General features: G+C 33.2%; 2 protein-coding genes across 2 annotated transcripts; one reads left to right on the plus strand and one right to left on the minus strand.

Annotated features, from left to right (window-relative positions):
- On the plus strand, window positions 1-3,461 carry LOC114762336 (probable NAD(P)H dehydrogenase (quinone) FQR1-like 1). Its single transcript, XM_028951801.1, has 4 exons — window positions 1-100; window positions 1,929-2,022; window positions 2,478-2,740; window positions 2,915-3,461. Exons 1-4 carry the CDS (start codon window positions 78-80, stop codon window positions 3,144-3,146), a joined length of 612 nt encoding a protein of 203 aa, XP_028807634.1. The 5' UTR covers window positions 1-77; the 3' UTR covers window positions 3,147-3,461.
- A 4,331-nt stretch (window positions 3,462-7,792) lies between these two features.
- On the minus strand, window positions 7,793-11,658 carry LOC114762349 (transcription factor bHLH123). The gene is made up of 8 exons (XM_028951814.1): window positions 11,300-11,658; window positions 10,583-11,207; window positions 9,796-9,903; window positions 9,576-9,641; window positions 8,922-8,987; window positions 8,725-8,772; window positions 8,442-8,627; window positions 7,793-8,342 (listed from the first exon to the last, which is right to left on the minus strand). The coding sequence occupies exons 1-7, from the start codon at window positions 11,548-11,550 to the stop codon at window positions 8,478-8,480; spliced, it is 1,314 nt and encodes a 437-aa protein (XP_028807647.1). The 5' UTR covers window positions 11,551-11,658; the 3' UTR covers window positions 7,793-8,342; window positions 8,442-8,477.
- Window positions 11,659-12,636: the final 978 nt, after the last annotated feature.

Raw genomic sequence — 12,636 nt, forward strand, 5'->3', positions numbered from 1 at the left:
GGTCAGCATTAGCGTCGTCAAGCAGAGAAGAGAAGAGAACCATCGAGAGAGAAAGAGGAAGACACACGAACACTTCAATGGCGGTCAAAGTCTACATTGTGTACGTTTATAATTACTTTCGTGTAATCACAGATTTGAAGTTTTGCTGAGTCGACTTGTTGATCTTTACTTTCAATCGCTGATTTACGCTCTTTATTCTGTGAGATTTTGCTTTTCATCTTGCTCATCGACGATCTTGGATTTGATCTACCAACGTGTAGTTTTCCTGGATCTGATACATTCCTTTTTGAAGTACGTTGTTTTTCTGCTTCGTTTTGAGATTGGTTAACTTGAACAGTGGGGGAAGCATAGCCTTTTCTTGTCCGACATTTTGGGATGTGAATTGCGAGCCATGAATGTCGCGTAAGCCACTGTGTCTGTCGCTAATTGGTTCATGAATCCGAAGAATAAGTTTAGGAGAAATTGTCTTTTTCATAAGTTCTAGTGATCTTTTTTAGATTGTTCCGCATTTCTTTGGCAGTCGTCAGAATCATCGCCTGCAAAAAACATGCTTATCACACTTATCATCCATTTCTTCGTTTGCTTCAATTTTGTATTTAACTACCATATTGCTCGCCTTTGCAATCAATTTTGTCTTTGAAAATTAATTACCATGATAGTCTTATTTTTTCAAAAATGTATCAAATATATTTTGGGACCAATCATGTTAACTAAATGTAAACTTCACCGTCTACATTATCAATATCTGCATAGTTGGAATAACAGTAGACACAATGGAAACCCATTTGGCACTTCACCTGCTAACCTTCTAACTGGGTTGATGTCGAGCCACTTTGGCAACCCTGTTAATAGAATTAGTGCTAATTAAAAAGGTTCAGTTACTGAAGCATAGCGCTCATTCCTATTGCTTTATTTACAAAAAGCTTCCGTATTTTGTTTTTGGACTTGTAAGTACCAGTAGAAGATTTCAATTAATCCTTCCTTTGCAGTGCAGGATAATGACACTCAGTCCTATTTGCGAAGTTTTGTCCTTATGAAGGGGCGTTGAAAACAAGCATTGTCATTTGTAGAAGACGCTTATCGTTAATTGAAAATAGACTACTGAATAAAATTGAAAATGATATTTATCACCCTTTGCTAGTGTTCCCCATGTCTCTACATGTCTCTAATAGCAAATACCGAAACAACAGTAATCTGATGTCATTCAAACCTTATGTCCACTGCTGTCAATATTCTGCTTTCCATGTATGAACTGTAATGCTTTTCTTGCGGTGGTCATATTGATACTTAATGCGTATAGTACATATATATGAATACATACATAACAATATCTAAAGGCACAGGGATGTGTAATAATATCAAAGAGTAAAACAGACACAGTTCTAACCAGTTCTTTGGGTGCATTCTTTTCAACTTCTGCCTAACTTGATGCGTATTTATGTGACCTTACATTGCTTAGGTTTCCTTTTCTTTATTTATGCCTTGAGGTGGGAACCTTGTAACCCTATCATCAATAATACATTAATAGTTGATAGATTATAATAAGATTCAAACAATCACTCCCTTTTTGAACAGATAGTTGAGTCCACAAAACTATCCAGTCCACACAACCTTACAAGGGTTTGTCTTTGTCAACCTATCTGTTTGCTATTTTATTAGAGAAAGTAAGAAGAAAAGGAGAATCCTGTAAGCAAAATGGCTTTATGTCATTAGCTTTTATGATTTCATTTTCCAATTGACAAAGACGACATAAATTAGTTGGTGTCAACTAAATGTTCAAATTGAAAATGGTAACAGTTCTGGTCTGCTCTATTTCTTTTTACTATTTTTATTGTCTTTCCGATTTCATCACTGAAGTAAATTATTGTGCAAGCTTCTGCAAGCTGTACGTGTATGTACAAAATGTAATATTTGCATTGCTTGTACAGTTACTACTCCATGTATGGGCATGTAGAGAAACTAGCAGAAGAAGTAAAGAAAGGTGCTGCGTCTGTGGAGGGTGTTGAGGCCCAATTATGGCAGGCAAGTACTTATGACGTTAATGCATGCACTGCAAATCTTCTTAGCTTATGAAATCAATTCCAGGGCTTAGGATTTTGTAAACCTGGCTGTGATTCTACTGACAGAAGTTAATACTGAGAGGCTTTTAATTTGATATACTGTAGTTCCTGCTTTCTGACCTTCACTGTTTTGGTTGTACGATTTATGCTGGCTTTGTTCCTTCATTGTGGCCACATAGTCAAGCTGTCCATGAGTTTTTAAATAGTTCTATTAACTTCTTCTTGCCAAGCTTGTGGCCTCATTTTTCTTTCATAGCAACATATAATAGGCTCCTAACATTGCAGGATCCACTGCCTTCCAATAAACGGATGTGGTTGTTCATCTTATTTCTGCAGTGTCAAATTTTTTTCTTGCTAATTTTGAGGTGGTCTGAGAAAACGAGTTAACCCAACTAACTTGAAAGAACTTGTGAACAGGTACCTGAGACTCTGCCAGACGAGGTGCTTGGCAAGATGAGTGCGCCACCAAAGAGTGATGTACCAGTAATTACACCCAATCAACTCGCTGAGGCTGATGGCTTTGTTTTTGGCTTCCCAACAAGATTCGGAATGATGGCCGCTCAATTCAAAGCCTTTCTTGATGCAACTGGAGGTTTATGGAGAACACAACAGCTTGCAGGTAAGCCTGCCGGAATCTTCTACAGCACTGGCTCGCAAGGTGGTGGACAAGAGACTACAGCGTAAGAGCCTCTATTAGATACTGTAGTTTAAAACTTCTTACGTAAATCAAGTCATTCACAAAGAAACACATAAACTAGTCAAATTTTGACATGCTTATATAATACTTTACGATTGACTTGATCTAATATAAGAATATCAGATATTGATGTTAAGGAAAATTGAAACTATAACAGGTTGACTGCTATTACTCAACTGGTTCATCACGGCATGATATTTGTTCCCATTGGATATACATTCGGCGCCGGCATGTTTGAGATGGAGCAGGTGAAAGGTGGGAGTCCTTATGGTGCAGGGACTTATGCCGGTGATGGATCAAGACAGCCATCTGAGCTTGAGTTGGAGCAAGCATTCCACCAAGGGAAGTACATCGCCGCCATCACAAAGAAGCTCAAGGGATCTGCATAATGATGTTAAGTCAACATAGACATAACATTCATCAAAGGAACAAAGATTAAAGTCATTGCCTTAATTCAAAGTTCTTGCCCAATTTTTTTCGTAGCACCAGAATCTATCAATTTGCATTCTTCTATATGCTTGTCAATAATAATGTCCGTGAATCTAGCTTTGTATGCGTGATTCATGGTGGTTTCCGTTTGTTGATTAGGAAAGTTTGCTTTTCTTGTTTTCTTCATTGGTTTCAAATATCTTTGTCCCTTCAATTAATTGTACTCCCTTGAGTTTTTTAATGCCAATACGTGAAAAAGAAATTTATTGTGTGCACTGTGCAACACCCATCATGTACCCTGTTCTGATCAAGGCGAGAAACAATTCAGAAAATACTCGGGAAAAAAACAATCAAAATGAAAATGGGAGGCTCTGTTTTGAGCTTTCAATGGTTCATCGGGGAAGGCAAGCGTAAGATATTTTTCAAACTCGATCTTTGTGGACATCTTTGGAATTGGATTTGGATCTAGCGTTCTGGGCCAGACCAAACCAGATGCAAATGGCAAATTTGGGCTCTGCCCAATTTTTATTTTTGTTCCCTACGGAAATTTGTGCCCAGATCGCTAATAACTCCATAAATTTCCACTGTTCATTGTTTTGGAAACCAAAAATATCCACTTGTTCTTTTTTACATTGACAACGGTCTACGGCCTTTTTATGTACTATAATACTACCTCTTATCCTTAATATAAGATTTTATTTTATTTTTATTTTGGTCCTAAATATAAATCTCCAATCCACTTTGTCTCTCATATTTATGTATCTTTTTTCAAGGTAGTCCTTCTAATAATAGTAGTTCTAGCCAATATAGTTTATTAGCAAAGATATTTTAAAAAAGACAACACCTATTTATTACAAATAACTAACTTAACTTATTTTCGTAATCTCTTCTAATTAGTCAACTAGGTGTTGTAATTAGGACCGGAGGTAGTATAATGATTAATGCGAGTAATTGACTTGGTTGATATCTCCCATTCTCAATTTCTACCCTTTTAAATAGTCGCACTTAAATGAAAGTAATTTTATATATTATGAGTATACGATTAGTGGTTACTTTTATCGGTAACCTGCAGTTTGATAACTGCTCTGTTCTCCATTTCTGTTCTTCCAGCTTCATCTTTCTAAGCCCCTCTTCATGGATTTCCTTTTCTCTATTTCAGCATAAAGTGTTACTGAAAACTTGGAAAACACTAAACTTTCTTTTCTGCAACATATAACTCAGTGTGATATTTTCTTGAAACTAGTACTACTGAGAAGAGACTTCAGGCGACTTATAAGTAGGCATCTGTCACAAAAAGAAAAGAAAATACTCTGAAACATTCTTCTTCTTCCTCCTCTTCTTCACTGTTGCCATGTGATGTGATTCACAGAGAGAGGCTTTTGGTACTCTTATCCAGCTCTGTTCTGCTTTATTTCTTTCCTCTTCTTATCATTAGTTTGAATATATCAATGAGTTTCCACTTATGACTCTGCAGCATCTAATTCCGTCGTCGTCGTTTCTTGACGCCCACCATGAATTTCTGAGGCAAGTTCTTGTTCTCCTTTTTCGATGTTTTGGATTCCAATGGATGGACTTTAGTCGTCCTCTTCAAAACTTAAATCAACAGTCCCTCCTCTGACATGCACATGCCAAAGCTCAGAAAAACTGGAATGGAATCTCTGCCTTAATTTGTATCTTCGTCGATTAATTATTAGATTGTCTTCCTGAGTGGTCTTCTACATTAAACCCTAATAAGCATCGGTTTGGAATGATTTATATGGAATCTAAGATAAGTATGTAAAAAAAAATTATTTATAAGTGATTTCAAATGTGAATCCAAACGAGACTTTAATCTCATAAATATGTTCCTTTTTTCATTATGTCCTATGTCAAAGTATTTATTATGACAGTTAGGCATTTATAGTACATGTTTGAATAACTAATGGTCAGCTTCTAACAGTTTTTTTTCCCCTCTTAATATAAGAACTAAATAACTAATTTATAAATATTAAAAAAATTAATTAAATTAGTTATTTATAATAGTATTATTATTGTGACAGTCTGTTATTAAAAGCTCAACTATTTCTTTGATCTGTCAGAGGAAGTTTTTCTTTTCTTGATGAGAGGAAGTGATTATGTCAAGACTGGAAATACATCAGAAAGCTTGGGAAAATGGATAAAACTAATAAAATTCAGATATGTAAAAGTGAGCCTAACATGATTAACAGATATTAATTAAATAGAAGTCAAGAAATTAAAATTAACAATTTTATGGAGACTTGTGCTGGGTGGCATAAAAAGTGAAGAAAAAAGGATGAAATTATGGAATCTCATATGACCTATAGGCCTAATTAATAACAATCTGAAGATTCTATTCCTCTTTGCTTTATTGTTTTTTAGTTTATATGCTGTTTGTTATCAATGATAATCATTGATGATTGGCAATCATGTTTTAGCATTAGAAGAAATAAACTATTAGAAACAATGTTCTAATCATAGTTAAAAATTAGAAAAGGAAACAGTATCCGAACAATCTTAATTAAGATAAACCCATAGTTAATTTCTTTATAGTTATTTGAAAAGCTAGTGGCATATTCAGGGAAACAAGGGCTCGTGGTCATGGATAAAGAAGATGCTCATCAAAAAGTCAGAAAAAAATTAAACCATAATATATAATCCCACACACACACACACAAATCAGAAAACCTTCTACCATTTAAAAAAGAAAACCATAATATATACTCAGATACATATATAAATCAGGAACCCTTCTACCATTAAAAAAAAAAAGTGTGCTTATTTACTTTAACATATCACCCACATGATTCTGCTACTATTGAGAAGGTAATAATTAACGAAAAAACAAAAGGAATTAGTAGAGTTAGAATTATCTCAAACTCACAGTCTCACACATGCCAAAACATACTATATACATGCAGTATATATTACTATTTCTAGTTGTGTGGTGTTTTAATTTTAAATATCATAATATATATATATATATATATGATGATAGTTAGGAAACTAAAATTAACAAATTAAAGTGGAAGTTTGATGTTGTCTTTATATATAATTTTTTGGTCATTTATATAAATTATATGTTTTCTTCTATCATCTTTCAAATGATATTTGTGTATTAAATTAAATTAAATGCTTTCCTCATCAATATCCACTTAATTGTTTAGATTGAGTTAAGTTGACGCCAAGAATTTGAATTCAATTGACTTTCTTATCTTTGAATTGAAATTATCTATATAAATATATTTTTTAAAGTTGTCAATTGAAAAAAAAAACATCTCCAAAGCTAAGGTTAACGGTGATTGCTCTTATAATTGACCTCGAAAGGAATGAAAGGGGGAAAAAAAGGTTTCTTTGATCACTAATTAAAGAATGAAAGAAATTTTATAATCAAATATGCAGGACACTTTAATTTCTAGGTGACCAGAACATAATGAATTTTTAAAATAAATATAAATATAAATATTTTTCCAAAGTTAATGATTATAAAGAAATAGAAGTAGTAACTTATACTATAAATCTTGCTAAAGAAGAAAGTGACTCTTGATCATAAAGCTTTTCTTTTTTTCCCCCTTCAGAGATGGTCCAATATATCTAAAAAAACTAAAAAACTGAAGCAAGTTTTAAAATTCTAAGACTACGAGAGATTTTTCTTATTCTCTGCTAGGCTCTAGCACTCTCTCTCGTCTAACTTTTTTCTTCTTATTATTATGATATTTACTTTTATTTCATTAGCAAAGTATATATACATTATATACTATAGCATAGCTTGGCCTCTCTATAATGGCCACTCGATATAAAGAGCAAAAGCATGTGTGAAAGCATCTGCAACAATATTATATATCTATCTTTCTACTTTGTTAGTACCACCAAAAAAAGGCATCTAGCTTATATGAATAAGATATTTTTATCCAATCAAATTAAAACATGTGGATTTTAATAAAATATTAATACTAATAATATTAATTATAATAAAAAATTCACACGTCTTGATTTGATTAGAAATAATCAAATAAGCACATTAAATGAGTATATAACTTTCTTCACACACACTTAAATATATGACAGGCGCAATATTTGTAAGTACTCCATTTGCATTGGTTCTATCCTCTATATTAGATATAAATAATTAAATTATATAACTAAAAAATGGTTTAAATTGTTTAAAGGTAATAAATGTGTAAAAAATAAATTTTATTTTTTAAAAATATTCTTATTTATGAAGAGAGTGGGAGAGAAAATGAATAAAAAATATGAAAGAGATATATATCAATACAGTGATATAACATGCAATGAGAGAGAAAAAAATTATTTAAATTTCAGGCACATATATATATTATAAATAAGATTATACGAATCAGTAAAGTTATGTTATGTGCAAATACAGCACTAGAGGGAGTAAGAGTGAGTGTAATGATATCTGGATGCATTTTATTAGTTAGTTTCTCTTATATAGCAAATTAATGAAAAATCTGAGAGGGGTTTTGGTAGGGGGGCCACCCTCTGACCTCCACTTCCATCACATATTCGAACGACATTATTAAAAAAAAACAATTTAAAGTGAGATGTCCAATCCATTTATTTAGTATTTCTCAACTTCCATTATTCCTTCAAATCAAATCTTCTCTCTTGTTTCCTTTCATTAATCAAAATCAAAAGCATACAATATATCATCATCAAGTGCCATGGACAAATCTAATCAATTCATCAAAGACTAGTAACAATAAAAATCAAACCTTCTTTATCTTCTTCTTCTAAATATAAAACAACAATTCTCCCTTTGATTAATTAATCTCTTCCTATAATTAATCCCCTAATTAAGCATGATTCTCCAACTATAATGACAAGTTAAGAAGTATAATTAATGGTCCCAATGTTGCATCATTCTGCATGCAGATGGCTCAACAAAGGCCTCTCTTTTGGAGGGTCATTTCCTTTTCTTTCTCTTTCAACACATTTTCCAACACTCTCCTTTTCCTTTCTTTTCTTTTCCTTTCCTCTCCTTTCCCTTCCGTTCTTCTCTTCCATGAGCACAATCAACAACTTGACAAATTTGTGTGGCCTCTGTGTCCTTCTTTAGTGTTCCTCCTCGCTATCATTTCATCATTTCCAATCTGACCTGATGATAAGATTCTTTCTAGAATCGTAGATGATTCAATCTAAGACAAAATAGCTTCAAGTTAATAACATAAATAAATACAAATGTGTTAATTAAATCAAAGATCATAAGATTCTTTGTTTAGAATATATCTACCTACCTATCAATTAGGTAATAAAAATTTCGTAGGAATTAACTATCTGAAAGTGGCTCCAAAAGTTGGCATCCAAAAATCAACAGTGGTTTCATGAGTTACTGGAAAAGTGCTTGAAACCGGCACCAAACACAGCCCTCGGCTTCTCAGGTCTTGTTTTAGGGCTTCCCCGTCCTTACATTTCCCAGAACTCTGCAATTTTCATCATTATATATGTTATGTTAATTTCATAATAATTCTATTATATTAGACACACACACACACATGGAGGAACGTCTATGTGAAGTACCTGTTGGTGCTGCGGAGCTCCACTTTTCATATATGGGGTGCTTAAAACCTATAACCGACAATAAAACAAAAGGAGATGAATATATATTTATATATATGCGTGGGTGTGTAAGTCCAAGTTTTCTATATATTAATTTTAGCTTTTGATGATATATATATATATATATATATATGCATATATATGGTTATGGGACTTACAGAGACTTGTTCATGGAGGAATTTGATGTACTCGATGGCTTCAGACAGCACTGAGGCTGTATCAGTCTGACAAAAATTATAACCACACGTTAATAAAGAATTGAATTAATCCATAATTAATTAATGAAGTACTATGATTGTCATTAATTAGAGTAAGGTTATAATAAAATGATCAACGGGAGATTATTATTTAAACTTTTTTATAGGACTAGTATTTTAGTTCTCTTGCTATTAGAAGTTAGAACACTTTGAAGTCTCCATAATTTCAAACCTTGCATTTGTATGATATAGATGAAAAATATATCTGATGAAGACTCAAAACGAAAATATCATAAAAGTTTGAGAGAGATATTATAAGGTTTTAATTAACATTATTGTATATAGAAGTAAAAATTTTCAACATATTTTTGTGGCCAATAATATATAATCTTCATCAAGTTTGAATGTAACTTTCAGATAATCTATATAAATCTCAAAGTGGTCCAATGATAAAGTATTATAAAGCGTATAAAACCCAACCTCTATCTTTTTCATAGCATATTAATATCATATCCTTTTAATTTTTATTTTAGCCAACCAGATCCTTTTAATTTAATCATCTAATTAATGGTATATATATAAATTTAGAAGCTGGAATTAATTAAATTAAATTACCTTCCCAAAAGGCGAAACCAACTGCTGAAGAGCAGTAATCCGGTCCCCCATCTTCTCTTTTCTCACCTGACAACATTCGAAGTTATTTCTTGTTTATATATCGACTCCAACAACAAAAAAACGAAATGTAATTCCAGAAAGTTTAAAGCACTTGAATTTTAAAAAGTTTCGTCGCCCTTAATTATGATTGGTATTAATAATAATAATAATTATTAAATACCTTAAAAGGTGGCAAAGTCGATGAGGTTTCGTTTCTCGCCCTTTTTGGTGCTGCTTCTCCACCACTTTTCTTCCCCACACTATTCGTTTCTCTTCCTCCACAAATATTCTGCAATACCATTATTTTAAAATAAGTAAATCAGACTCTTTTTCTTTCTCACAATTTTTTTAAAGATGCATATCTCCAAAATTAACTGAGAGTAAAAGAGCTAGTTTATTCTACTTAACATAAGTAATACCATGAAATAAAAATAAACTGACTTTTATTATGAGAGAATGATGAAAATATTTTTAAAAAAATTGTTAGACTGATAATTTTATAGACATGACAGACATTATATGTCAAAGGAAAAAATCTTCACAGCTAACTAGGTCTAACAGAATTTCAGTTTGAGGTTGACAAAAAAGGCTTGTGTGTGACGTTCTGTTTTTATATTTTTATTTCTTTTTGGTTTTATTGCCATTTCCAACTGAAATAATAACCCCTTTTGATCAGTTCAAAATCCAAGAAGATTACTGCGCATCAACCCTAAGCCTTAACGAATATCATCAATGTTGTGTAACATTAATGCATATATTTATGTGTATGCACATAATATCTCTAAATATCAGGATTTTTTTTTTAAAGCCATGAAAAATAAAAATTCTAGATTCACCAACCATGTGAGGTGATGGTGAGATAATTGAGATTACGCCCTTACCTTCACATCATATAAAAAAAAAAAATTAAACTTTTAAGTAAGAAAACCCCTCCTTAATTAAGAAGGCGAAAACAAAAAGTATTGTACCTTTGATTGTGCATCAAAATTCGGCGAGTGAAAAGGAGGCTGCAGGGAAGGGAAGAAGGAAGCTCGAGGTTCTTTAATGGCGGCTTGATGATGATGATGAGGAGGAGCTTCAGAAGCGTTCCAGAAGGTTGTGTTGTTCGTAAACTGCAACTGGCTATTACCACCACAACCACCACCGTGATGTTGGGTTTGTTTCGGCGGCGAAGCCCTAAGAAACTGAGAAACCTTAGGCCAATTAGAAGCCATTAGCTGATCATTATTGTTAGATCCATAGGGAAAGTTATTGAAGCAGGCACGATTGTGGTTATTGTCGAAGGAGGAAGAGGAAGAAGAAGCTTCAGGAGCTAATATTCCCTGTAATATTGAAGGATTTGCAGCAGAATAAGAATTAGAATCCATGTGGAAACTACAAGCTAAGCCTTGGCTGGTCGTCACTATACTATCCCCGGAAGTAGTACTGTACTGCTCAGTCGTAGTTGAAGATGAATCTGTTGAAAACAATAGTTTCTCTCTCCACTCAACTTGTTGATGATGAGATAAACCCATCCCACTTTCTTGAGAACCCAGATTCTCTTGAAGCATGGGTCTGAATCGGCCATCGGAGACCCCCTTATTCTCTGCTCTTCTGCAGAATGAAATTAAAAGTCAGAAACTTTAACCTAGCATGACACAGCTGGTAGTATCTAATAGATTGAAAGATGAAGATGATGAACTTACAGGAGATTATTATGTGAGGGTTGATTGTTCCAATCCATGGGGTTTGAGGAGAGGCCTAAGCCCATGATCATGGGAGAATCAGAGATGGAAGAGCCAGGCTTGAGGTCATGATGATGATCCATATTGTTCCAAGTGAAGTTGGGGACGAAGGAGGTGGTGAGGTTTGAGGAAGAAGATTGGGATTCGAATCTCACATTTCTTGAACAGGAGTCCCACCAATTTCCAGTAGCCTGAAATTGATCATCCGCCATGGAAGGGAACAAGAAGCAAGCTAATTAAGCTATATATCAGAGTCTGTGAGAATATATACAGAGCTGATGATGGAGAGTGTTGGAAATGAATGGAAAGTAGTTGTGTGTGTGTCTGTATATATATATAGAGGGGTGAAGAGAGGAAAGAGAGAGTAACCGACTAAGAAGAATGTGGCTGACACTTTGACAATTCGGAGGGTTATCATATTACTGATTAGACCCCACACACTCCCACAACAATTAGGTCATTTTGTAATCAACTCTTCGCCCCCCCCAAGCCCCCTCTTTGGACTGTAATATTCTCTTCTGTATCAGTAGTTACTGTTCTTTTTTTCCCTAATATATTACCTCCCGTCTTAATTATAAGACTTTATTGACCAGAGATAGTATATATATAAACGAAATTAATTTAAAGTTGTACTCTTTTTTTACATAATTATCTAATTCCGCATGACGCTAGGCAAGATTCAACTATTATGTAATTCAATTGGCGTATTTTTCCCAACGATTGAGGCTCTTTCCTTTTCTTTTTTAATGAAAAAGAGACACTAATGATTTGGTGATTACAAGCAAAGTTGAACTTGCAACCTTCTACTTATTAAAAAGAAAAATTATATATATTACTAGACTAGATACAATGTCGCTAACAAAAGTAGAACTAAGGTCAAGTGAATTGAACTAAGTTGAAACTAAATAAATGTGAAACATTTACATAAGGTGAAGTCAACGAATTAAGTTGAAACTCAATAAAATATTACATGAATCATTAGCCACAAGTATTAGGGGGAAAAAGTTAAAACAATCTAGTCAATTAATTGTAGATATATTTAGCCAAAAATTTGCGGCATATTTTTCTATCATGTAAGTTTTTAAAATATAATGATTAAACTTGTAGTCAACTATTTTGTCTTAGATGATATTGCTCGCATGTTAAATAAAGATAGTTAACATAGTTAATTAGTAACTAATCTAGCTAATTATGACTAAAATGATACGGTATTATTAGTACTAGTAGTGCGAATTAGGCATATGATGACAAGACATCAAATTAAATCATGTCACTTATCTTAACTAAGCACAATGTGA

Source organism: Neltuma alba, unplaced genomic scaffold (genome assembly GCF_004799145.2).
Source record: "Neltuma alba isolate B1F8T4 unplaced genomic scaffold, ASM479914v2 tig00011212_pilon, whole genome shotgun sequence".
NCBI classification, from domain to species: domain Eukaryota; kingdom Viridiplantae; phylum Streptophyta; class Magnoliopsida; order Fabales; family Fabaceae; genus Neltuma; species Neltuma alba.

Excerpts from the sequence above, each read along its gene's own strand:
- LOC114762349 (XM_028951814.1), bottom strand. The coding sequence starts at position 11,550 with ATGGCGGATGATCAATTTCAGGCTACTGGAAATTGGTGGGACTCCTGT. Across the intron at positions 9,642-9,795 it reads CGACTTTGCCACCTTTTAAG|GTGAGAAAAGAGAAGATGGG; the intron begins GTATTTAATAAT and ends GAATGTTGTCAG. Across the intron at positions 8,988-9,575 it reads TGGTTTCGCCTTTTGGGAAG|ACTGATACAGCCTCAGTGCT; the intron begins GTAATTTAATTT and ends AATTTTTGTCAG.
- LOC114762336 (XM_028951801.1), top strand. The coding sequence starts at position 78 with ATGGCGGTCAAAGTCTACATTGT. Across the intron at positions 101-1,928 it reads GCGGTCAAAGTCTACATTGT|TTACTACTCCATGTATGGGC; the intron begins GTACGTTTATAA and ends TTGCTTGTACAG. Across the intron at positions 2,741-2,914 it reads GGTGGACAAGAGACTACAGC|GTTGACTGCTATTACTCAAC; the intron begins GTAAGAGCCTCT and ends AAACTATAACAG.